Raw genomic sequence first — 26,150 nt, 5'->3', positions numbered from 1 at the left:
TCTCTCTGTCTCTCGCTCACTCTCACTCTCTCTGTCTCCCCCCGTCACTTTCACTCTCTGTCTTCTCTCTACTCTCACTCTCTGTCTCCCGCTCACTCTCACTCTCTCTCTGTCTCACTCTCTCTCTCTCTCTCTGTCTCCCCGCTTCACTTTCTCTCTCTCTCTCTCTCTGTCTCCCCGCCACTCTCTCTCTCTCTGTCTCCGCCGCTTTCTCTCTCTGTCTCCCGCTCGCTCTCTTCTCTCTGTCTCCCGTTTCGCTTCTCTCTCTCTTCTCTGTCTCCTGCCGTTTCTCTCTCTCTCTCTCTCCCGTCGCTTTCTCTTTCTTTCTCTCCCGCTTCTCTCTCTCTCTCTCTCTCTCTCCCCGCTCTCTCTCTCTCTCTCTCTCATTCCGTCACGCTCTCTCTGTCTCCCGCTCACGCTCTCTCTCTCTCTGTCTCCCGCTCACTCTCTCTCTCTCTGTCTCCCGCTCACTCTCTCTCTCTCTGTCTCCCGCTCACTCTCACTCTCTCTGTCTCCCGCTCACTCTCTCTCTCTCGCTGTCTCACGCTCACGCTCACTCTCTCTCTCTCTCTCTCGCTGTCTCACGCTCACTCTCTCTCTCTCTCGCTGTCTCACGCTCACTCTCTCTCTCTCTCTCGCTGTCTCACGCTCACTCTCTCTCTCTCTCTCGCTGTCTCACGCTCACTCTCTCTCTCTCTCTCGCTGTCTCACGCTCACTCTCTCTCTCTCTCTCTCTCTCTCGCTGTCTCACGCTCACTCTCTCTCTCTCAAGAAACACGCTCACTCTCTCTCTCTCTCACTCTCCCCGCCACTCTCTCGCTTCTTTCTCTCCCCCGCTCACTCTCTCGTTTTCTGTCTCCGCTCACTCTCTTCGCTCTTCTCTGTCTCCGCCACTCTCTCGTCTCGTTGTCTCCCCGCTCACTCTTCGCTGTCTCCCGCTCACTCTTCGCTGTCTCCCCGCCTTCACTCTCTCGCTGTCTCCCCGTCACTCTTCATGTCTCCCGCCACTCTCTCACTGTCTCCCCGTCACTTCACTGTCTCACGCTTTCTCTCTCTCTCACCTGTCCCACGCTTCTCTCTCACTGTCTCACGCTCTCTCTCTCACTGTCTCACGCTCTCTCTCTCTCACTGTCTCACGCTCTCTCTCTCTCACTGTCTCACGCTCTCTCTCTCTCACTGTCTCACGCTCTCTCTCTCTCACTGTCTCACGCTCTCTCTCTCACTGTCTCACGCTCTCTCTCTCACTGTCTCACGCCCCCCCACGCTTCTCTCACTGTCTCACGCTCTCTCTCTCTCACTGTCTCACGCTCTCTCTCTCTCTCACTGTCTCACACTCGCTCTCTCTCTCACTGTCTCACGCTCTCTCTCTCTCTCACTGTCTCACGCTCGCTCTCTCTCTCACTGTCTCACACTCGCTCTCTCTCTCACTGTCTCACACTCGCTCTCTCTCTCACTGTCTCACACTCGCTCTCTCTCTCACTGTATCACACTCTCTCTCTCTCACTGTCTCACACACACTCTCTCTCTCTCTCACTGTCTCACACACACTCTCTCTCTCTCTCACTGTCTCACACACACTCTCTCTCTCTCTCACTGTCTCACACACACTCTCTCTCTCTCTCTCTCTCTCTCTCTCTCACTCTCTCACACTCTCTCTCTCTCTCTCTCTCTGTCTCACACTCTCTCTCTCTCGCTGTCTCACGCTCTCTCTCTCTCTCTCTCTCTCTCTCTCTCTCTCTCTCTCACTGTCTCACACTCTCTCTCTCTCTCTCTCTCACTGTCTCACACTCTCTCTCTCTCTCTCTCACTGTCTCACACTCTCTCTCTCTCTCTCTCACTGTCTCACACTCTCTCTCTCTCTCTCACTGTCTCACACTCTCTCTCTCTCACTGTCTCACACTCTCTCTCTCTCACTGTCTCACTCTCTCTCTCTCTCTCTCACACTCTCGCTGTCTCCCGCTCACTCTCTCGCTGTCTCCCGCTCACTCTCTCGCTGTCTCCCGCTCACTCTCTCGCTGTCTCCCGCCACTTTCATATCTCCCGTTTCACTCGCTGTCTCCCGCTTCACTCTCTCGCTGTCTCCCGCTCACTCTGCTTCGCTTCACTTTCAAGGTCTCCCGCCACTTTCCCGCTACTCTGCCACTTTTCATATCTCCTCACTCTTCAAGTGCTCCGCTTCACTCTTCTGTCTCCTGATTTTCTCATACCTCTGCCACTTCTTCATGTCTCCCGCTTAATCTTCACACCGCCACTTCGCTCACTCTCTCGCTGTTCCCGCTCACTCTCTCGCTGTCTCCCGCCACTTCTGTCTCCCCGGCCACTTCGCTCCCGCTCACTTCTCTCGGTCTCCCGCTCACTTCATATTCCCCGGGCTGCCCCGCTGTCTCCCGGCCACTCTCTCGCTGTCTCCCGCTCACTCTCTCGCTGTCTCCCGCTCACTCTCTGTCTCCCGCTCACTTTCGCTTGCCCCCGCTCACTCTCTCGCTGTCTCCCGCTCACTCTCTCGCTGTCTCCCGCTCACTTCTCGTCTCCCGCTCACTCTCTGTCTCCCGCCACTCTCTCGCTGTCTCCCGCCACTCTCTCGCTGTCTCCCGCTCACTCTCCTCGCTGTCTCCCGCCTCACTCTCTCGCTGTCTCCCGCCACTCACTCTCTCGCTGTCTCCCCGCTCACTCTCTCGCTGTCTCCCCGCTCACTCTCGCTGTCTCCCCGCTCACTCTCGCTGTCTCCCGCTCACTCTCTCCTGGGTCTCCCGCTCACTCTCGCGGTCTCCCGCTCTCCGCCACTCTCGCTGTCTCCCGGGCTTCACTCTCTCGCTGTCTCCCGCTCACTCTCTCGTCTCCCGCTCACTCTCTCGCTGTCTCCCGCCACTCTCTCGTTGTCTCCCGCTCACTCTCTCGCTGTCTCCCGCTCACTCTCTCCGCTTCACTTTCGCTTGTCTCCCGCTCACTCTCTCTGTCTCCCTGCCACTCTCTCGTCTCTCACTCACTTTCTCCGTCTTGTCTCCCGCCACTCTCTCTGTCTCTCAGCTGTCTCCCGCTCTCGCTGTCTCCGCCACTCTCTGTCTCCCGCCACTCTCTCGGTCTCGCTCACTTCCGCTGTCTCCCGCTCACTCTCTCTCTGTCTCCCGCTTCACTCTCGCTGTCTCCCGCCACTCTGTCTCCCGCCACTCTCTCGCTGTCTGTCTCACTCTCGCTGTCTCCCGCTGCACTCTCTGTCTCCCCGCTCACTCTCTCTGTCTCCCTGCTCTCACTCTCCCAGAGTCTCGCTGTCTCTCACTCTCGCTGTCTCCCGCTACTCTCTCTCTCTTCTTCTCGCCTGTATCTCAAACTGTCTCCCGAGGATCTCTACTCTCTCTCTCCGCTCACTCTCTCGCTCACTTCTCGTCTCCCGCCACTTCGCTGTCTCCGCTCACACTTCATGTCTCCCGCCTCACTCTCTCTTTCACATCTCCCGCCACTCTTCACATGTCTCCCTTTCACTTCTCGGTGTCTCCCGCTCACTCTCTCGCTGTCTCCCGCTCACTCTCTCGCTGTTCTCCGCTCACTTCTCTCGCTGTCTCCCGCTCACTCTCGCTGTCTCCCGCCACTCTCGCTGTCTCCCGCTCACTCTCTCGCTGTCTCCCCGCTCACTCTCTCGTCTGTCTTCCCGCTCACTCTCTCGTCTCCCGCTCACTCTCTCGCTGTCTCCCGCCTCACTTCTGTCTCCCGCTCACTCTCGGGCTGCCTCTCACTTCGTTGTCTCCGCCTCTACTCTCTCATATCTCCGCTACTTTCTCTACTCTCCGCTGTCTCCCGCTTCACTCTCTGTCTCCCGCTCACTCTCTCTGTCTCCCCGCTCACTCTCTCGCTGTCTCTCGCTCACTCTCTGTCTCCCGCTTCACTCTCTCGCTTATGTCTCCCGCTCACTCTCTCGCTGTCTCCCGCTCACTCTCTCGCTGTCTCCCGCTCACTCTCTCATGTCTCCCGCTCACTCTCTCGCTTGTCTCCCGCTTCACTTCGCTGTCTCCCGCTTCACTCTCTTCGCTGTCTCCCGCTCACTCTCTCGTTGTCTCCCCGCTCACTTTCTTCCGCTGTCTCCCGCTTCACTGCTTGTCTCCCGGCTTACCCTTCACATCTCCCGCCACTCTCTCTCTGTCTCCCGCTCACTCTCTCGCTCTGTCTCCCCGCTCTCACTCTCACTCTCAGCTCTCTCTCTCATGTCTCCCCGCTCACTCTCTCGCTGTCTCCCGCTCACTTCTCTCTCTGTCTCCCGCCACTCTCTCTCTCTTCTGTCTCCCGCTCACTCTCTCTCTCTCTGTCTCCCGCTCACTCTCTCTCTCTCTGTCTCCGCTCACTCTCTCTCTCTCTCTCTCTGTCTCCCGCTCACTCTCTCTCTCTGTCTCCCGCTCACTCTCTCTCTCTCTCTCTCTGTTCTCCCGCTCACTCTCTCTCTCTCTCTCTGTCTCTCACTCTCTCTCTCTCTCTCTCTCTCTCCCGCTCACTTTCTCTCTCTCTGTCTCCGCTCACTCTCTCTCTCTGTCTCCCGCTCACTCTCTCTCTCTCTCTGTCTCCCCGCCACTCTCTCTCTCTCTCTCTGTCTCCCGCTCACTTTCTCTCTCTCTCTCTGTCTCCCGCTCACTCTCTCTCACTCTCTCTCTCTCTCTCTCTCTCTCTCTCTCTCTCTCTCTCTCTCTCTCTGTCTCTGTCTCTTGTCTCTGTCTCTGTCTCTCTCTGTCTCTGTCTCTGTCTCTTAATCTCTGTCTCTCTCTCGCTGTCTCCCGCTCACTGTCTCTCTGTCTCCGCTCACTGTCTCTTCGCTGTCTCCTCACTCTCTCGCTGTCTCGCTGTCTCCCGCCTCACTCTCTCTGTCTCCGCCTCACTTCCGCTGTCTCCCGCTCACTTCTCTCTCTCTCGCTGTCTCCGCTCACTCTCTCTCTCTCTTCGCTGTCTCCCGCCACTCTCTCTCTCTCTCATGTCTCCCGCTCACTCTCTCTCTCGCTGTCTCCCGCTCACTCTCTCTCGCTTGTCTCCGCTCACTCTCTCGCTGTCTCCCGCTCACTCTCTCTCTCTCGCTGTCTCCCGCTCACTCTCTCTCTCTCGCTGTCTCCCGCTCACTCTCTCTCTCTCGCTGTCTCCCGCTCACTCTCTCTCTCTCGCTGTCTCCCGCTCACTCTCTCTCTCTCGCTGTCTCCCGCTCACTCTCTCTCTCGTTGTCTCTCCCGCCACTTTCTCTCTCTCGCTGTCTCCCGCTCACTCTCTCTCTCTCGCTGTCTCCCGCTCACTCTCTCTCTCTCGCTGTCTCCCGCTCACTCTCTCTCTCTCGCTGTCTCCCGCTCACTCTCTCTCTCTCGCTGTCTCACGCTCACTCTCTCTCTCTCACTGTCTCACTGTCTCTCTCTCTCTCACTGTCTCACACTCTCTCTCTCTCTCTCACTGTCTCACACTCTCTCTCTCTCTCTCTCACTGTCTCACACTCTCTCTCTCTCACTGTCTCACACTCTCTCTCTCTCACTGTCTCACACTCTCTCTCTCTCACTGTCTCACACTCTCTCTCTCTCACTGTCTCACACTCTCTCTCTCTCACTGTCTCACACTCTCTCTCTCTCACTGTCTCACTCTCTCTCTCTGTCTCCCGCTCACTCTCTCTCTCACTGTCTCACACTCTCTCACTCACTCTCTCTCACTCACTCTCTCTCTCTCACACTCTCGCTGTCTCCCGCTCACTCTCTCGCTGTCTCCCGCTCACTCTCTCGCTGTCTCCCGCTCACTCTCTCGCTGTCTCCCGCTCACACTCTCGCTGTCTCCCGCTCACTCTCTCGCTGTCTCCCGCTCACTCTCTCGCTGTCTCCCGCTCACTCTCTCGCTGTCTCCCGCTCACTCTCTCGCTGTCTCCCGCTCACTCTCTCGCTGTCTCCCGCTCACTCTCTCGCTGTCTCCCGCTCACTCTCTCGCTGTCTCCCGCTCACTCTCTCGCTGTCTCCCGCTCACTCATACTCCCGCTTCACTCTCTTTGCTGTCTCCCGCCTTCACTTCTGCTTGTCTCCCCGCTCACTTCTCGCTGTCTCCCGCCACTCTCTCGCTGTCTCCCGCTCACTTCTCTGTCTCCCGCTTCACTTGTCTCCCGCTCACTCTCTCGTCTCCCGCCACTTTCAAGTGTCTCCCGCCACTTTCTCGCTGTCTCCCGCTTTCACTCTCTCGCTGTCTCCCGCTCACTCTCTGTCTCCCGGGCTCACTCTCTCGTCTCCCGCCTCACTCTGTCTCCCGCTCGCTCTCTCGCTGTCTCCCGCTCGCTCTCTCGCTGTCTCCCGCTCACTCTCTCGCTGTCTCCCGCTCACTCTCTCGCTGTCTTCCCCCGCTCACTCTCTGTCTCCCGCTTCACTTGTCTCCCCGCCACTCTCTGTCTCCCGCTTCGCTCTCTCGCTGTCTCCCGCTCGCTCTCTCGCTGTCTCCCGCTCGCTCTCTCGCTGTCTCCCGCTCGCTCTCTCGCTGTCTCCCGCTCGCTCTCTCGCTGTCTCCCGCTCGCTCTCTCGCTGTCTCCCGCTCGCTCTCTCGCTGTCTCCCGCTCGCTCTCTCGCTGTCTCCCGCTCACTCTCATCTCCTTTTCACTTCTTCATGTCTCCCCGCTCACTCTCTCGCTGTCTCCCGGCTTCACTCTCTCGCTGTCTCCCGCCACTCTCGCTGTCTCCGCTCACTCTCTCGCTGTCTCCCGCTCACTCTCTCGCTTGTCTCCCGCTCACTTCTCTCTCTGTCTCCCGCTCACTCTCTCGCTGTCTCCCGCCACTCTCTCGTTGTCTCCCCGCCACTCTCGCTCTCTGCCACTCTCTCTGTCTCCCGCCACTTTCTCTGTCTCCCGCCACTCTTCTCATGTCTCGCCACTTCTCTCTCTCTCACTGTCTCTCACACTTGCCACTTCATATCTCCCGCTCACTCTCTCCCGCTTACTTCTGTCTCCCGCTCACTCTCTCGCTGTCTCCCGCTCAATCTCTCGCTGTCTCCCGCTCAATCTCTCGCTGTCTCCCGCTCACTCTCTCGCTGTCTCCCGCTCACTCTCTCGCTGTCTCCCGCTCACTCTTTCTGTCTCCCGCTCACGCTCTCTCTCTGTCTCCCGCTCACGCTCTCTGTCTCCCGCTCTCTCTCTCTCTGTCTCCCGCTCACTCTCTCTCTGTCTCCCGCTCACTCTCTCTCTGTCTCCCGCTCACTCTCTCTCTCTGTCTCCCGCTCACTCTCTCTCTCTGTCTCCCGCTCACTCTCTCTCTCTCTCGCTCACTCTCTCTCTCTGTCTCCCCGCTCACTCTCTCTCTGTCTCTGCCACTCACTCTCTCTCTGTCTCCCGCTCACTCTCTCTCTCTCTGTCTCCCGCTCACTCTCTCTCTCTCTGTCTCCCCCGCCACTTTCTCTCTGTCTCCGCTCTCTCTGTCTCCCGCTCACTCTCTCTCTCTCTGTCTCCCGCTTCACTCTCTCTCTCTGTCTCCCGCTTCACTCTCTCTCTCTCTCATCTCCCAAGCTCACTCTCTCTCTGTCTCCCGCTCACTCTCTCTCTCTCTCTGTCTCCCGCCACTCTCTCTCTCTCTCTGTCTCTCCCGCGCTCACTCTCTCTCTCTCTGTCTCCCGCTCACTCTCTCTCTCTCTGTCTCCCGCTCACTCTCTCTCTCTGTCTCCCGCCGCTCTCTCTCTCTCTCTCTCTCTCTCTGTCTCCCGCTCGCTTCTCTGTCTCCCGTTCACTCTCTCTCTTGTCTGTCTCCCGCCGCTCTCTCTCTCTCTCTGTCTGTCTCCCCCGCTCGCTTTCTCTCTCTCTCTCTCTGTCTGTCTCCCCCGCTCACTCTCTCTCTCTGTCTCCCGCTCACTCTCTCTCTCTGTCTTCGTCCCCGTCTCACGCTCACGTTTCTCTCTCTCTCTCTCTCTCTCTCTGTCTGTCTCCCGCTCACTCTCTCTCTCTCTCTGTCTCCCGCTCACTCTCTCTCTCTCTCTCTCTCTCTCTCTCTGTCTCCCACTCACTCTCTCTCTGTCTCCCACTCACTCTCTCTCTCTGTCTCCACGCTCACTTTCTTCTGTCTCCCGCTCACGCTCTCTCTCTGTCTCCCGCTCACGCTCTCTCTCTGTCTCTGCTGTCCTTTCTCTCTCTGTCTCTCCCACGCTCACTCTTCTCTCTCCGCTCTCTCTCTCTGTCTCCCGCTCACTTTCACTCTCTGTCTCCCGCTTTCACTCTCTCTCTCTGTCTCCCGCTCACTCTCTCTCTTCTCCGTCTCTCGCTCTACTCTCTCTCTGTCTCTCGCTCACTCTCACTCTCTCTCTCCCGCTCACTCTCACTCTCTCTGTCTCCCGCTCTCTCTCTCTCTGTCTCCCGCTCACTCTCTCTCTCTCTCTGTCTCCCGCTCACTCACTCTCTCGCTGTCTCCCGCTCACTCTCTCGCTGTCTCCCGCTCACTCTCTCGCTGTCTCCCGCTCACTCTCTCGCTGTCTCCCGCTCACTCTCTCTCACTGTCTCCCGCTCACTCTCTCTCACTGTCTCACGCTCTCTCTCTCTCTCACTGTCTCACGCTCTCTCTCTCTCTCACTGTCTCACGCTCTCTCTCTCTCACTGTCTCACGCTCTCTCTCTCTCACTGTCTCACGCTCTCTCTCACTGTCTCACGCTCTCTCTCTCACTGTCTCACGCTCTCACGCTCTCTCTCTCTCACTGTCTCACGCTCTCTCTCTCTCACTGTCTCACGCTCTCTCTCTCTCTCACTGTCTCACACTCGCTCTCTCTCTCACTGTCTCACGCTCTCTCTCTCTCTCACTGTCTCACGCTCGCTTCTCTCTCTCACTGTCTCACACTCTCGTTTCTCTCACTGTCTCACACTCGCTCTCTCTCTCACTGTCTCACACTCGCTCTCTCTCTCACTGTATCACTCTCTCTCTCTCTCACTGTCTCACACACACTCTCTCTCTCTCACTGTCTCACACACACTCTCTCTCTCTCACTGTCTCACACACACTCTCTCTCTCTCACTGTCTCACACACACTCTCTCTCTCTCACTGTCTCACACACTCTCTCTCTCTCTCTCTCTCTCTCTCTCACTGTCTCTCTCTCTCTCACTGTCTCACACACACTCTCTCTCTCTCACTGTCTCACACACACTCTCTCTCTCTCACTGTCTCACACACTCTCTCTCTCTCTCACTGTCTCACACTCTCTCTCTCTCACTGTATCACACTCTCTCTCTCTCACTGTCTCACACACTCTCTCTCTCTCTCTCACTGTCTCACACACTCTCTCTCTCTCTCTCTCTCACTGTCTCACACACTCTCTCACTGCCTCCCACTGTCTCTCACTCTCTCTCTCTCACTGTCTCACTCTTCTCTCTCTCTCACACTCGCGTGTCTCCCCGCTCACTCTCGCTGTCTCCCGCTCACTTTCTCGCTGTCTCCCCGCTCACTCTCTCGCTGTCTCCCGCCACTCTCTCGCTGTCTCCCGCTCACTCTCTCGCTGTCTCCCGCTCACTCTTCGCTGTCTCCCGTCACTCTCTCGCTGTCTCCCGCCACTCTCTCGCTGTCTCTCACACTTTCACTCTCTCGCTGTCTCCCGCTCACTCTCGTTGTCTCCCGCTGTCTCCCCGCACTTCTCACACTCTTCGTTGTCTCTCGCCACTCTCTCGCTGTCTCCCGCTCACTTTCTCGCTGTCTCCCGCCTCACTCTTCGCTGTCTCCCGCTCACTTCATCTCTCCCGCCACTTTCGCTGTCTCCCGCTCACTCTCTCGCTGTCTCCCGCCACTCTCTCGCTGTCTCCCGCTCACTTCTCGTCTCCCGCTTCACTTTCTCGCTGTCTCCCGCCACTCTCTCATGTCTCCCGCTCACTCTCTCGCTGTCTCCCGCCACTCTCGCTGTCTCCCGCTCACTTTCGCTGTCTCCCGCCACTCTCTCGCTGTCTCCCGCTCACTCTCTCGCTGTCTCCCGCTCACTCTCTTCGCTGTCTCCCGCCACTCTCTCGCTGTCTCCCGCCTCACTTCTCTCTGTCTCCCGCTCACTCTCTCAAGCTGTCTCCCGCTCACTTCTGTCTCCCGCTTACTCTCTGTCTCCCGCTCACTCTCCCGCTGTCTCCCGCTCACTCTCCCGCTGTCTCCCGCTCGCTCTCCCGCTCGCTCTCCCGCTGTCTCCCGCTCGCTCTCCCGCTGTCTCCCGCTCGCTCTCCCGCTGTCTCCCGCTCGCTCTCCCGCTGTCTCCCGCTCGCTCTCCCGCTGTCTCCCGCTCGCTCTCCCGCTGTCTCCCGCTCGCTCTCCCGCTGTCTCCCGCTCGCTCTCCCGCTGTCTCCCGCTCACTTTCGCTGTCTCCCGCCACTTCTCGTCTCCCGCTCACTCTCTCGCTGTCTCCCGCTCACTTCTCGTCTCCCGCTCACTTTCTGTCTCCCGCCACTCTCTCGCTGTCTCCCGCCACTCTCATGTCTCCCGCTCACTCTCTCTTCTCCGCCACTTTCTCTCCCGCTCACTCTCTCGCTCACACTCTCGCTGTCTCCCGCTCACTTCTGTCTCCCGCTCACTCTCTGTCTCCCGCTCACTCTCGCTGTCTCCCGCCACTCTCTCGCTGTCTCCCCGCTCACTTCTCGCTGTCTCCCGCCTCACTCTCTCGCTGTCTCCCGCTTCACTCACATCCCCCGCCACTTCTCGCTGTCTCCCGCTCACTCTCTCGCTGTCTCCCGCTCACTCTCTCGCTGTCTCCCGCTCACTCTCTCGCTGTCTCCCGCTCACTCTCTCGCTGTCTCCCGCTCACTCTCTCTCTCTCTGTCTCCCGCTCACTCTCTCTCTCTCTGTCTCCCGCTCACTCTCTCTCTCTCTGTCTCCCGCTCACTCTCTCTCTCTCTGTCTCCCGCTCACTCTCTCTCTCTCTCTGTCTCCCGCTCACTCTCTCTCTCTCTCTGTCTCCCGCTCACTCTCTCTCTCTCTCTGTCTCCCGCTCACTCTCTCTCTCTCTCTCTCTCTCTCCGCTCACTCTCTCTCTCTCTGTCTCCCGCTCTCTCTCTCTCTCTCTGTCTCCCGCTCACTCTCTCTCTGTCTCCCGCTCACTCTCTCTCTCTCTGTCTCCCCGCCACTTTCTCTCTCTGTCTCCGCTCACTCTCTCTCTCTCTCTGTCTCCCGCTTCACTCTCTCTCTGTCTCCCGCTCACTCTCTCTCTCTCTGTCTCCCGCTCACTCTCTCTGTCTCCTTCCCGCTCACTCTCTCTCTCTGTCTCTGCTCGCTCTCTCTCTCTCCCTCCCGCTCGCTCTCTCTGTCTCCCGTTCACTCTCTCTCTCTGTCTGTCTCCCGCTCGCTCTCTCTCTCTCTCTCTGTCTGTCTCCCGCTCGCTCTCTCTCTCTGTCTGTGTGTCTCCCGCTCGCTCTCTCTGTCTCTGTCTCTCGCTCACTCTGTCTCCCGCTCACTCTCTCTCTGTCTCCCGCTCACTCTCTCTCTCTCTCTCTCTCTCTCTCTCTGTCTCCCACTCACTCTCTCTCTGTCTCCCGCTCACTTCTCTCACTCTCTCTCTCTCTCTCTCTCTCTCTCTCTGTCTCCCACTCACTCTCTCTCTGTCTCCCACTCACTCTCTCTCTGTCTCCCGCTCACTCTTTCTGTCTCCCGCTCACGCTCTCTCTCTGTCTCCCGCTCACGCTCTCTCTCTGTCTCCCGCTCTCTCTCTCTCTGTCTCCCGCTCACGCTCTCTCTCTGTCTCCCGCTCTCTCTCTCTGTCTCCCGCTCACTCTCTCTCTCTCTGTCTCCCGCTCACTCTCTCTCTCTCTGTCTCCCGCTCACTCTCTCTCTCTCCGTCTCTCGCTCACTCTCACTCTCTCTCTCTCTGTCTCTCGCTCACTCTCACTCTCTCTCTCTCTGTCTCCCGCTCACTCTCACTCTCTCTGTCTTCCGCTCACTCTCACTCTCACTCTCTCTGTCTCCCGCTCACTCTCACTCTCTCTCTCTGTCTCACTCTCTCTCTCTCTCTCTGTCTCCCGCTCACTCTCTCTCTCTCTCTCTGTCTCCCGCTCACTCTCTCTCTCTCTGTCTCCCGCTCGCTCTCTCTCTCTCTGTCTCCCGCTCGCTCTCTCTCTCTCTGTCTCCCGCTCGCTCTCTCTCTCTCTCTCTCCCGCTCGCTCTCTCTCTCTCTCTCTCTCCCTCTCGCTCTCTCTCTCTCTCTCTCTCTCCCGCTCTCTCTCTCTCTCTCTCTCTCTCTCTCTCTCTCTCTCTGTCTCCCGCTCACGCTCTCTCTGTCTCCCGCTCACGCTCTCTCTCTCTCTGTCTCCCGCTCACTCTCTCTCTCTCTGTCTCCCGCTCACTCTCTCTCTCTCTGTCTCCCGCTCACTCTCACTCTCTCTGTCTCCCGCTCACTCTCCCTCTCTCTGTCTCCCGCTCACTCTCACTCTCCCTCTCTCTGTCTCCCGCTCACTCTCACTCTCCCTCTCTCTGTCTCCCGCTCACTCTCACTCTCCCTCTCTCTGTCTCCCGCTCACTCTCACTCTCTCTGTCTCCCGCTCACTCTCACTCTCTCTCTCTGTCTCCCGCTCACTCTCACTCTCTCTCTGTCTCCCCCGCTCACTCTCTCTCTCTCTCTGTCTCTCCCTCACTCACTTTCTCTCTCTCTGTCTCCGCTCACTCTCTCTCTCTCTCTCTCTCTCTCTCTCTCTCTCTGTCTCCCGCTCCCTCTCTCTCTCTCTCTCTCTCTCCCGCTCACTCTCTCTCTCTCTCTCTCCCGCTCACACTCTCTCTCTCTCTGTCTCCCGCTCACTCTCTCTCTCTCTCTCTGTCTCCCGCTCACTCTCTCTCTCTCTCTCTCTGTCTCCCGCTCACTCTCTCTCTCTCTGTCTCCCGCTCACTCTCTCTCTCTCTCTCTCTCTGTCTCCCGCTCACTCTCTCTCTCTGTCTCCCGCTCACTCTCTCTCTCTGTCTCCCGCTCACTCTCTCTCTCTGTCTCCCGCTCACTCTCTCTCTGTCTCCCGCTCACTCTCTCTCTCTGTCTCCCGCTCACTCTCTCTCTGTCTCCCGCTCACTCTCTCTCTGTCTCCCGCTCACTCTCTCTCTCTGTCTCCCGCTCACTCTCTCTCTCTGTCTCCCGCTCACTCTCTCTGTGTCTCTCTCTCTCTCTCTCTCTCTCTCTCTCTCTCTCTCTCTCTCTCTCTCTCTCTCTCTCTCTCTCTCTCTCTCTCTCTGTCTCTCGCTCACTCTCTCTCTCTGTCTCTCGCTCACTCTCTCTCTCTGTCTCTCTCACTGTCTCACACACTCTCTCACACACTCTCTCTCTCTCTCACTGTCTCACACTCTCTCTCTCTCACTCTCTCTCTCACTGTCTCACACACTCTCTCTCTCTCTCACTGTCTCACACACTCTCTCTCTCTCTCACTGTGTCACACTCTCTCTCTCTCTCTCACTGTCTCACACTCTCTCTCTCTCACTGTCTCACACTCTCTCTCTCTCTCTGTCTGTCTCTCTCTGTCTCTCTCTCTCTCTCTCACTGTCTCACTCTCTCTCACTGTCTCACTCTCTCTCTCTCTCTCTCTCTCACTGTCTCCCGCTCACTCTCTCTTGCTCTCTCTCTCTCTCTCTCTCTCTGTCTCCCGCTCACTCTCTCTCTCTGTCTCCCGCTCACTCTCTCTCTCTGTCTCCCGCTCGCTCTCTCTCTCTCTGTCTCCCGCTCGCTCTCTCTGTCTCCCGTTCACTCTCTCTCTCTGTCTCCCGCTCACTCTCTCTCTCTCTCTCTCTCTCTGTCTCTCTCTCTGTCTCCCGCTCACTCTCTCTCTCTCTCTGTCTCCCGCTCACTCTCTCTCTCTCTCTGTCTCCCGCTCACTCTCTCTCTCTCTCTCTCTCTGTCTCCCGCTCACTCTCTCTCTGTCTCTGTCTCACTCTCTCTCTCTGTCTCCCGCTCACTCTCTCTCTCTGTCTCTGTCTCCCGCTCACTCACTCTCTCTCTGTCTCCCGCTCACGCTCTCTCTCTCTGTCTCCCGCTCACTCACTCTCTCTCTGTCTCCCGCTCACGCTCTCTCTCTGTCTCCCGCTCACTCACTCTCTCTCTGTCTCCCGCTCACTCACTCTCTCTCTGTCTCCCGCTCACTCACTCTCTCTCTGTCTCCCGCTCACTCACTCTCTCTCTGTCTCCCGCTCACTCTCTCTCTGTCTCCCGCTCACTCTCTCTGTCTCCCGCTCACTCTCTCTCTGTCTCCCGCTCGCTCACTCTATCTCTGTCTCCCGCTCGCTCATTCTCTCTCTCTGTCTCCCGCTCGCTCATTCTCTCTCTCTGTCTCCCGCTCACTCTCTCTCTCTGTCTCCCGCTCACGCTCTCTCTCTGTCTCCCGCTCACGCTCTCTCTCTGTCTCCCGCTCACGCTCTCTCTCTGTCTCCCGCTCACGCTCTCTCTCTGTCTCCCGCTCACGCTCTCTCTCTGTCTCCCGCTCACTCTCTCTCTCTGTCTCCCGCTCACTCTCTCTCTGTCTCCCGCTCACTCTCTCTCTCACTCTCTCTGTCTCTCGCTCACTCTCACTCTCTGTCTCTGTCTCCCGCTCACTCTCACTGTCTCCCGCTCACTCTCACTCTCACTCTCTCTGTCTCCCGCTCACTCTCTCTCTGTCTCCCGCTCACTCTCTCTCTCTCTGTCTCCCGCTCACTCTCTCTCTCTGTCTCCCGCTCACTCTCACTCTCTCCCGCTCACTCTCACTCTCTCTCTGTCTCCCGCTCACTCTCACTCTCTCTCTGTCTCCCGCTCACTCTCACTCTCTCTCTGTCTCCCGCTCACTCTCTCTCTCTCTGTCTCCCGCTCACTCTCTCTCTCTCTGTCTCCCGCTCACTCTCTCTCTCTCTGTCTCCCGCTCACTCTCTCTCTCTGTCTCCCGCTCGCTCTCTCTCTCTGTCTCCCGCTCGCTCTCTCTCTCTCTGTCTCCCGCTCGCTCTCTCTCTCTGTCTCCCGCTCGCTCTCTCTCTGTCTCCCGCTCGCTGTCTCTCGCTCTCTCTGTCTCCCGCTCGCTCTCTCTCGCTCTCTCTGTCTCCCGCTCGCTCTCTCTCGCTCTCTCTGTCTCCCGCTCGCTCTCTCTGTCTCCCGCTCGCTCTCTCTGTCTCCCGCTCGCTCTCTCTCTCTCTCTCTCTCTCTCTGTCTCCCGCTCGCTCTCTCTCTCTCTGTCTCCCGCTCACTCTGTCTCCCGCTCGCTCTCTCTCTGTCTGTCTCCCGCTCGCTCTCTCTCTCTGTCTGTCTCCCGCTCGCTCTCTCTCTCTGTCTGTCTCCCGCTCACTCTCTCTCTCTGTCTCCCGCTCACTCTCTCTGTCTCTCGCTCACTCTCTCTCTCTGTCTCCCGCTCACTCTTTCTCTCTCTCTCTCTCTCTCTCTCTGTCTCCCACTCACTCTCTCTCTGTCTCCCGCTCACTCTCTCTCTCTCTGTCTCCCGCTCACTCTCTCTCTCTGTCTCCCGCTCGCTCTCTCTCTCTGTCTCCCGCTCGCTCTCTCTCTCTGTCTCCCGCTCGCTCTCTCTCTCTCTGTCTCCCGCTCGCTCTCTCTCTCTGTCTGTCTCCCGCTCGCTCTCTCTCTCTGTCTGTCTCCCGCTCGCTCTCTCTCTGTCTGTCTCCCGCTCGCTCTCTCTCTCTGTCTGTCTCCCGCTCACTCTCTCTCTCTCTGTCTCCCGCTCACTCTCTCTGTCTCTCGCTCACTCTCTCTCTCTGTCTCCCGCTCACTCTTTCTCTCTCTCTCTCTCTCTCTCTCTCTCTCTGTCTCCCACTCACTCTCTCTCTGTCTCCCGCTCACTCTCTCTCTCTCTGTCTCCCGCTCACTCTCTCTCTCTCTGTCTCCCGCTCACTCTCTCTCTGTCTCCCGCTCACTCTCTCTCTCTGTCTCCCGCTCACTCTCTCTCTCTCTGTCTCCCGCTCACCCTCTCTCTGTCTCTGTCTCCCGCTCACTCTCTCTCTGTCTCCCGCTCTCTCTCTCTCTCTCTCTCTGTCTCCCGCTCTCTCTCTGTCTCTCTCTGTCTCCCGCTCACTCTCTCTGTTCGTGGTGATGTAATTACTCCCTGTGGTGATGTTACACATCCCCTATCAATGTGCTGTTCTACTTCCTGACTCCATTTGAGTCGTTCTTCCTCTCCGAGCTTTTTGAGTTGTTCGTTATCTTTCCGGAGTTTTTCCATCTCTGTGGACTTATATTTTGCTCTCTCCTTGAGTTGGTTAATTTGAAACTCGTTTTCTTTGTGTTTTCTATCCCACAGTCTCATGTTCTTGCTTCTCCAATCTCACCATTTCTTTCAATTGGCTTATCTCCTTTTCCTGTTTCATTTGTCGTTCTTTCACTTTCTCCTCGTTCTCCAACCTTGCCTTTTCCTTTAGTTGTTCAATTTCAAATCCATGTTCTTTTTGTTTCTTATTCCACCGTCTCTCTTGTTCTTCCTTCTCCAATCTCATCATTTCCTTCATTACTCTTTCTTGCATCTCATTCTTTAATCTGGCCTTGGCTTCTAATTGTTCGATCTGCACAGTGTGGTTCCTTAACATTTCATTCTCCGTTCTCTTTCTTTCCTCTCTCAACATCCTCAGCTCATTTTGTAATCCCGTTTCTTTGTTTTGGTGTTTCAGTAACTCAGAAGCTTTTTTTTTCTAATTCCTTTCTCATCTCCGCACACTCCAACCTTGCTTTCTCTTGCTCATCTCCTTTAGTCGGTCAATTTCCAATTCGTGTTCTTTTTGTTTCCTATCCGCTTCTTCCCATAATTCTAATTCCTCCTTCTCCAATCTCATCGTTTTCTTCAATTGGTCGATCTCTCTTTCCTGCTCCATTTCCTGCCGTATTTCCTCCAATTTCTTATCATATTCCAGCCATTCCTGTTCTCTTTTTATCTTCTCTTCCAGGCTTTTTCTTTTCTGATTGCCTGTTCTTACCTCTTCCTTCAGTTGTCTCAATTCCAAATTGTGTTCACGTTTTTCGTTTTCTAGCTTTTTTTTTCCATTCTTCCTCCAGATGTTCCTCTCCTCTTTTTGTCTTCCGTTCTAGGCTTTCTCTTATCTGATTGACTGATCTTACCTCTTCCTTCAGTTTTTTAAATTCCAAATCGTGTTTCCGTTTTTCCTCTTCCAGCTTTGTTTTCCATTCTTCTTCCAGTTGTGCCTGAGGCTTGCCAATGTTCGCCTGCCTCGCGCACGTGGTGTGAATCGGTGTTTGGGAGCCCCCCGCCTCGTGTCGTGCCGTTCATTGTGCTATTAATAGCAGCCCGCTCCGTGTTGCGCTGAGGTGCGGCCGCGCTGCTATTTTGCGACTTTGAGTTTGTTTGCCGGCAAAGTTCATGCTCAGTATATGAGGGTGAGCGCCCCCACTGACTACAATTAGTGGTGGGTTATAATAAAAAGAACCGTCCCGGGCCATGGATTCTACCATTTCTAAACACATTCCTAAACCACCCTGCGCCCTCTTGCCTTGCGCTGCCATTTTGCGTATCGGTATAAAAAATTTCCACGCTCGTAATTTGATGGAACCGGAGGGTAACCTCGCACACCCTTGATCCGGTTCTGTTAATTTGGTTTGGAGACGGAGGGGTTTGAATCCCACTCCTGACACCAGTGTTGCAGTTTCTCACCACTCCGGCGTGCGAGTGACCGCTTTTAACTAATCGCAGCCGCGTGCCCACCGGACGTGGTAAACCAAGTCGCAGCTTTCGGATCAACGCCGAAATCCAGCTACGGGTGTGTTTTTAATCACACCGTAAATCAGCCAACTATTCTGTCCACGCGCGGCAGGGTCTGATCACCGAATTGTCGATTTACCTAAGTATGCGCGTAGACAGAAATGCCAGGGATTTACACCTCAACAGGACTCGTACGGATACGAGCCGTTGTACGCAGCTCGAACCATTTGCGATTTGCCGAGCCATTGTATATCGCCAAGCCCTGTTGGATCCAATTACTTTATCGGCTATTAAAAGCCAGCTAATATTCCGTACGTAATAATGGCAGCCAATGACAGGAAAGGATGCAACGAATAGGTGAACATTTAAACAATGACATTTATTTCCCACTCGTATTCAAGCATTGAATGGGGGAATGGGGACAGGACACGAGCAGACCAAAGACCTACAGCCGTTGTCTATAATTACCATTTACAGGCACTTAAACAGTTTTACTTATAGGACAAGGCGCCACAGACTTTCATTCAAAAACCCAGGAAAGAAAAGAAGAAAGTGACCGTGTCCGTGGACCCCCGGGACTCCGTCCTCCACCCGGGACAACCAGACTCCAGCTTCCACTGCTGGCGTCTCCTCCCAACCCGACAACGACTCTTCTCTCTCTCAAGTCTCTTCCAACAACCCTTCCACCACCACAGTTCTCTCCTCTTTTGCACCACACTACTTCTCTGCTCCACACTTCTCTGCACCAACCTCTCTCTGCGTTCCAGCGCCTCTTTATATCCACGCAGCCCCGCCCCCTCTTCCCGGCGCGCGAGGGAATTTTCCCAGAAGGGCGTTTTTCTCGGTGAATTGGGCCCGTTTTAATTCTCCACTTGGAGGGTTGGGCTCCCACCACGTTGGCCGGCGGAGATGTTATTCGTTGGGGGGCGGGGACCGTTGTCTGCTTTCCTTGGACGAATGCAAGGCTTCTGGCAACAATACAGAGCGAACCAGTGGGACAACCCTAGAACAAAACCACTTGGAACTCTTGGCTCAATGTGCTGAGGTGGAAATGCGGTTGTGGTTAAGGTGGTTGTGGTGAAGGCGATTGTGGTGGTCGTGATAGTGGTGTGGAGATGCGGTTGTGGTTGTCGTGATAGTGGTGTGGTTGGTTGCTCCAAAATAAAGATAGCAAAGGAATAATGGCTGACTCAAAGATCACAGCCCGGTTACACGAATAAATCCCTTTAGACATCGGTGGGGAAATCTAATCTGAACACACACTTATCGACATAACTGATCTCTGGGAAGCCTGAATGGTGTTCTGTGAATTTTCACAACCGTAACAATATATTAAAAGTTTAACAGCAAGTCGAGTGCACCACCACCACTTCCACCACCACCACCATTGCCACCACACCAACACTATCACCACCACCCACCACCACCACTTCCTCCACCACCATTACTACCACCACCACCACCACTACACCATTGACACCACCACAGCAACAAATCACTACCGTCACCATCACCATCACCATCACCACACCGCCACATCACCACCACCACCATCACCACCACAATAGGTGAAACTAACAGTGAAAAGACCGATCCACAAAGCAGTCCTCGTGCGCGTTTGACTCGGGCACCGCCATTTTGAAACTCTCACTGACGTAACACGTGGGATTCAAAATGGCGCCCCCCCCCCACCCGAGTCGAAATTGTCAACAAAAATCATAGGGTCGCATATAAAAGCAATGGGTCGGTAGGAAACCGGAAACAAACTCCTTTTTTTGTTTGGCCTAAAGCGAATGCCAGGCTGCCATTGAAGGTGGATGGAGGTGATGTTTTTACCCCAATTTGTCCGATTTTGCAAGAAACAAACACAAATTTTTTCAAGTATATTAGTCATTTTTGTTATTTTTAGTCTAAATTTTGTTTTTTTAGTCTAAATATATTAGTCTAAATTTTGTTATTGGGTAGTCGATCCAGTCGAAAATTTTTTTTTTTTTAATTTTTTTTTTGAGATTTGTTCTACCCTTATTATTGGTTCACGAAAAAATATTTTGACGAAAAAAATAAGTGACCACTATATTCATTATTGTTGTGTGTCTGTCTGTTTGTCTGTCCCAAGCATAGCTCAGTGGGTTTTGATCCGATCCTGACAAAATTTTGGTGGGAGGTTTATATGATGATCTAGTTATATTTTCCTGAAAAAGGGCATGATGCGCCCATTATGGGCGGAGCCACGCCCAAAAAACATGTTTTTAGGGGGTAGCCGATTTCAATTTGCATCTTCTCCTCGGGGGTTTGTCAAATCTGGCAGGGGTTACGGTATTTGGTTAGCCCAATGGCACCTGCATAGCCCCACGGAGCTCAATTTTTCATTTTCGTCCCAAGGTCAAGGTCGCAAGGTCACGAACTTAGAAAATTGCGATTTTGACATAAAAATCCATCTTCTCCGAGGGGTTTGTCGAATCTGGCAGTGGTTTCGGTATTTGGTTAGCCCAATGGCACCTGCATAGCCCCATGGAGCTTGATTTTTTTTTTCCATTTTCATCCCAAGGTCAAAAGGTCACGAACTTAGAAAATTTTGACATAAAAATCATATGACCGCCCAAACTTTGAGAGCTCGGATGACAATTTTTTATGCATAATCTTGAGGTCTTTCCCCACCTAAAGTCTTGAAACCATTTTGCTCTATCTCGAACACCTTGCCTGTCGCGCCCCCTTCAAGTTTGTTTTTACGCTGATTTCATCAAAGTATGGATAATCCGATGAGTGCAAAATGCCATATAGCCTATATGACGTTATATTGTTCCTGGAATGTTCCAGAGGAAGTTTTTCACCAAAGGTCATAAACCTTGACCTTTGCCCTTTAAAGGTCACAAAGGTCAAATTTTCAAAGTTGTTGAACGAAACCGGGTTTTTGACATTTTGTAGCTAATAACCTGTGTCACCCGTACCACATCATGTTGATCATTTTTATAACTTGGTCAAACATTATCACATTGTCTCATCCTTGACTTCTGAAACAATATTCATCGTCAAATACCGCTCGTGAACCATCATCATCTTCAGACTTGTCAGTATTTATAATGCCGATTTCAGTTAATACAATGGCGATTTCGATGAAACTTTGTTGGTAGGTTCATACCATGACCGAGTTGTGTGCAAATGAGAACCGTTGCTATGGACACCACCGTTACCTTGCAACGGGACTGATATTTTAGAAAAATCATAAAAAATTAATTTTTTCGAAAATCCAAAACCGAGCCACGAGCGACTGTGGGCAGTACATTCAACCATATTGTCAAAAATTTCCAGCCGGATCCTCTGAAAACTGCCAGAGAAAATAGACTTTGAATGAACCCTGGTCGAAAACAATAAAAAAAACAAAGTTCGTTATATCTCAGAGACTGAGTCAGATATACATGAAACTGGTATGGTAGGTTCATGGTATGTCCTAGTTATTGTGTGAGAGAACCGTTGCTATGGACCCCTCCGTTGCCTAACAACGGCCGAAAAACCTCTAAATGTGTGGTATTTTAACGAAAAAACAATCTGCAGCATTAACCCTTGAAGCTAGAATCATGAATTTTCTTGTGCTTAATCCTCAGGTCATTCCCCATCGAATGGGCCCATCGCGTCAGGTTCTATTGGGTAGTCGACTATCCATGTCTGCCTACTGGCTTGTCTGTCTGTCTATCACCTGTTGGTCACAATTTTAAACCAATCTTCACGAAACTTCATCACATGTTCGTTTATGATAAGAAGCCTATTGTTTCTGAAGTCAAAAGGTCAACAACTTGGTGAGATTTCTAAAATCCTCAATTTTCATCCGATTGACTTGAAATTTGAAGAGGATTTATATTTCATGTCAATGAATTCAACCAGGCAATTATTTTTGAGGTCAACATTGGCCAAAAGGTCAACATAGGCCAAATTTCTAAAATTGTCAATTTTCATCCCATTGACTTGAAATTTGAGTTGCTGCATATTTGGTCACTGAATTCAACCACCAATTATTGTTGAGGTCAAATTTGTTTTCTGGATTTTGCAAGCATCATACTCTGCACAACGTCTTTTTCTTGTTTGTTTGTGAACAAAATATCTCAAAGTTGTGGACGGATTTGGATTAAATTTTGTCGAGAGCTTAGGAATGTGACAATGCCGAAATTATTAGATTTTGGTGAAGATCCGAATCTGGATTTGAGATTTTTTTTGTGATTCTTCACAATTGGGAGACGGCGCCAAAAACAACATACAGCGGGATATCTCAAGTTGTGGACGGATTCCGATGAATCTTGGTGGGGAGGTCGGGTATGCAACAAGGAAGAATTGAATCGACTTTGGTGAAGATCTGGATCCGATATTTTTTTACGTGATTCTTCACCATTGAGTGACAGGGCTAAATCGATATATAACACGATATTTCAAAAAGTTAAGGACAGATTCAGACGAAACTTGGGGGATGAGATTTGTTTGGTGACGAGAACAAACCAATTAAATTTTAGTTCAGGTCCAAGTCCAAATCCAGATCCAGCCTATCAGTGGGATACAAAAACTAATCAGCCTCGTGGAGGTATGCTCGCTACCAAGTGCCCTTCCAATTTTTTTCTATATTGTAGCAAGCTCTAAAATAGAGTGCAGAAAATTAACATATCTTCTATTTCATGTTCCCGTTGAGTATTTTAATTGGAATGGATGGATGTCTCTGTCATGTCATGCCCCTATGGATTGCATCGCACCCTCGAGGAAGAAAGTAACACCACCACAATTAAGAAACATCTGATCTGCATTCTTCCAGTGCCCAAACTTCCAAAATTTATGAAGACTAATCTGGGCTGAGATGGGTGTTCAGGGTCATCCACCTGGACCGACTTATGGTCGCAGACAAATTGGGGATGATCGAGACTTGGTGTCAATGACTTCAGGCTCGAGGATGAATTATCGGCATGGCTCCCTGAGAATCTAAAATTTATTGGAAAATCCCCTTGACTCATCACTTCTGAAGGAGTCCATTTCACTGAGGTTTGGTAAACGGGATTTATTGTCATGTCCCAGGTCAGTTAATACCGATACTGGAAGGATGAGTTGAAATGTAATTTTACTCTCTCAATCACGTTCCATATTATGGTGGACAACACACGTGTGGGTCACGCGGAGAGATGCAAAAACTTTCCAGCTTTTAAAACAAATGGGTTTATTTCCAGAACCACAAACAATAAAATAAAAAAACAGGGATGACTGGATTGTGAGGAGACGACAGCAGGTAATTCGGTACAATGTGAATAAACCCTATGGTGCCACACACACAGTTTGTCACTGACAGGAAGAGGGAACAAAAACTAGGTGACTTAGCTCTGTTGGCAGCAGACGATGAGCAGGACAATGAGGAGACGAAGCACGTGAGCAGACGAAACGGGTACAGGGTGAAGAGAGGCGCATCAGAACACAGGCAGGCAGGACGACCACCTCGTTAACTCTTTCTCCTGAGTCTCGCACACACCAAAAACTCACAACTACGTAATTCCTCAGACCTCTAACTCCACGATCAGGCTCTCCCTCTCCATGGGCAACGCTCCGCCCCCTTGGGAGGCCATGACCCTTTCTTCTCCCCGCTCTCGAGGCCTTCCAAGCTCTGCCAATCCTCATCACTGCCGAGTCTCCTGGCACCCCCCCGTAGAGGTTGACATCGAGGTTATAAGCACAATTTCCTTATCCATAATCTTGGACTAACAATGACCACACGTCACCCCCTGTATGGTGCACATTCAAACAGGACAATTCTTAAGCGACCGTTTCCCTACTTGTACATCGACATGGCGAACTACTCGCAAACGCACCACGCCACTCCATGCATTCCTACCGACCCTGGTGATATCTCACCCCCCCCCCTGCCACAAACTTAATGATATTTTTTTCAAAAGTTATTCACAAAGTTATGAATTGTTGTCATGGGGAGTTAAGGTGGGGGGATTTGATTTCTCACTCGTTTCATGAATTCATTTTTCGTACTTTATTTTTAATGCACAATTTGTCTGATTTCTGCTGTTTTCCTTTGTTCTTCTTCAGCTTTAGTTCAACATCATAAAGGACAAACTGTGAAGAAGTCGAATGCACACTCATTGTGTCCCAAGCCTTTTGCACAATCAACATTGAGATCGAAAGAAAATCACAAGAGGAAGACCACATACAAGCGTTGGAAGGATTTTGCGGGTTGGTCAGAATTAAGTGAAAATGTAATGGAGTTGGACACTTCAAGTCAGGGAAGGACCCTGTTGCACTTGGTGACACCCGCAAATGGAGATGATAACCAACGTGAGAAGCTGTATAAGTGTTCTGTGTGTTCTAAGGTTTTCCGTCAGCTATCGGGTTTAAATATACACCAACGAATTCACACGGGGGAGAAGCCATACACGTGTTCTGTGTGTTCTAAGGTTTTTCGTCAGCTATCGGGTTTAAATACACACAAACGAATTCACACGGGGGAGAAGCCATACAAGTGTTCTGTGTGTTCTAAGGTTTTTCGTCAGCTATCGGGTTTAAATACACACAAACGAATTCACACGGGGGAGAAGCCATACAAGTGTTCTGTGTGTTCTAAGGTTTTTCGTCAGCTATCGGGTTTAAATGAACACAAAGTAATTCACACAGGGGAGAAACCGTTCAAGTGTTCTGTGTGTTCTCATGTTTTTCATCGTTTATCAGCCTTAAATAGACACAGACTAATTCACACAGGGGAGAAACCGTACAACTGTTCTGTGTGTTCTCAGGTTTTTCGTCATTCATCAACTTTAAATACACACAAATTAATTCACACAGGGGAGAAACGGTTCAAGTGTTCTGTGTGTTATAAGGTTTTTCGTCAGTCAATAACCTTAAACATACACAAACTAATTCACACAGGGGAGAAACCGTACAAGTGTTCTGTGTGTTCTAAGGTTTTTCGTCATTCATCAACCTTAAACATACACAAACTAATTCACATGGGGGATAAACCATACAAATGTTCTGTGTGTTCTAAGGTTTTTCGTCATTCATCAACTTTAAACACGCACAAACTAATTCACATGGGGGAGAAGCCGTACAAGTGTCCTTTGTGTTCTAACGTTTTTCTTCGGCCATCGGGTCTAATTGCACACAAGCTAATTCATACGGGGGAGAAAAATAAAAAAAGAATCATTTTACAAGTATGAAGTAATATCCTGTAAGTCATGATTCATCCTACTACAAGTAGCTTGGAATCGAATAAGGCCACCAGGTACAATACAAAAAAATTCCTCCATAATGAGCAAAGAGTACCGACACAAATATACAAATTCTGAAATCATCCCTCTTCCCAAAGAACAAAACCAAAGCTATAAATCAACTTGCGGTGCCGCTATTCCAATATCACTGTACAATTATAAACTGGCCAGAATTGGAGATCAACACTCGATACAAGTACAAGCCAACTTCTTTCGAGATGCAAAAAATACTCGAGCATCCCAACAGCATTTCATCCACATGAGTAATCCACTGGCACATCTGTAAACATTTCAACATTCCAGTTCCAGAACAATTATGGAAACAAACCAAATCCGATCATTGAAGAATAACATATAGTGCTCACGCATGACAACATGATACTGTTGTGGTGCCGGGTTCGGTTGCAAGGACGACCGCGAGATCAGAGCAGTCGGGCCGTCTCCCACTGAACACCGGAATTGAGAGGTCGTCACCCCGGATAACTCTGGAGTCGACGGGTAACTTAAAGGACTGTGGTCGCCAATATTTCGACAGCGTGAGGAAGGGTCCACTTGTCTATTCGAATTTACCTAATATAAGTACTCACGCCGTCTAGCGACCGGGGAAGCCACACCCTCAGCCGACTCTGTCCGAACAGAGTCGCATGTACCAACTCGGGTCCGACGTAACCAAGCGGGAATTACCAGAGCCGTGCCGGACCAAATGAACACTTATGGCACAGACAGCCTCACTATTTCTCAAGCTCGCACCATGCTGGGTCAATGGTAGAAATGACAGGCAACGAACTGGAACATTTAACAAAAGGGTTTATTTAGAAGGGAGGGAGACACAGAGCAGACTTAACCACGAATATAATGGGCAATGTACCGTGAGCGAAAAGCACTTAACAATTCTACTTAACAGACTAGCACCACACACACACACACACACACCCAAAAAGAAATGGACCCCGTCGGGTCTTTATGGGACCCTCCAGCCGAGGACAGGACAGGACATCTGGGGAGTCAGAGTCTCGCCCGGTACCTGTCCGCCTCGTGCGGTTTCTTCGGCCCGCACTTGTGGGGCTCAGGGTCCGTGGATCCCGAACTCGAGCGCTCCAACACAACCCACCACGCTGGGACTCGAAGCCACGATCCAGAATCCAAATGAGTGCAGCCAGGATCCACGAACGACCCGGCCAGCCTCAAACGACGATCGACCACCACCACGACCTAGGAACCCCGGAAAAGTCCGACTCCAAGAGGCTCACACACTGAAAGGACCGATAAGACAAGACCAGACCAACGCCAAGAGGCTCACACACCCAAAAAGACCGACAAGACAAGACCAGACCAAAGCTTCCTCACCGCT

General features: G+C 52.5%; 2 protein-coding genes across 3 annotated transcripts in view; both read left to right on the top strand.

Annotated features, from left to right (window-relative positions):
* The window catches only part of LOC147031944 (uncharacterized), a 50,453-nt gene that overhangs the window by 22,304 nt on the left and 1,999 nt on the right, over positions 1–26,150 (top strand). For both annotated transcript variants that reach the window (XM_085869187.1, XM_085869185.1), the window contains one exon: positions 23,625–26,150. This exon is cut by the window's right edge and continues 1,999 nt beyond it. In XM_085869187.1, the coding sequence (XP_085725313.1) occupies positions 23,795–24,748 (954 nt within the window). In that variant the 5' untranslated portion in view covers positions 23,625–23,794 and the 3' untranslated portion in view covers positions 24,749–26,150. The remainder of the gene's footprint in view (positions 1–23,624) is intronic.
* On the top strand, positions 1,408–16,878 carry LOC147031945 (uncharacterized; the record flags this gene model as incomplete). Its single annotated transcript, XM_085859929.1, is given in 10 exon segments — positions 1,408–1,939; positions 5,331–5,542; positions 7,088–7,362; positions 8,472–8,601; positions 8,603–9,195; positions 12,946–13,455; positions 13,660–14,107; positions 14,661–15,101; positions 15,190–15,861; positions 16,795–16,878. Coding segments are annotated over 10 exon segments (3,897 nt in total), but the record flags the coding sequence as incomplete, so codon positions are not given.

The sequence above is a fragment of the Eptatretus burgeri genome, chromosome 2 (genome assembly GCF_056783735.1).
Source record: "Eptatretus burgeri isolate ZD-2024b chromosome 2, Ebu_testis_v1, whole genome shotgun sequence".
In the NCBI taxonomy this organism is placed as follows: Eukaryota; Metazoa; Chordata; class Myxini; order Myxiniformes; family Myxinidae; genus Eptatretus; species Eptatretus burgeri.
This window is presented reverse-complemented; position numbering and strand designations above follow the sequence as displayed.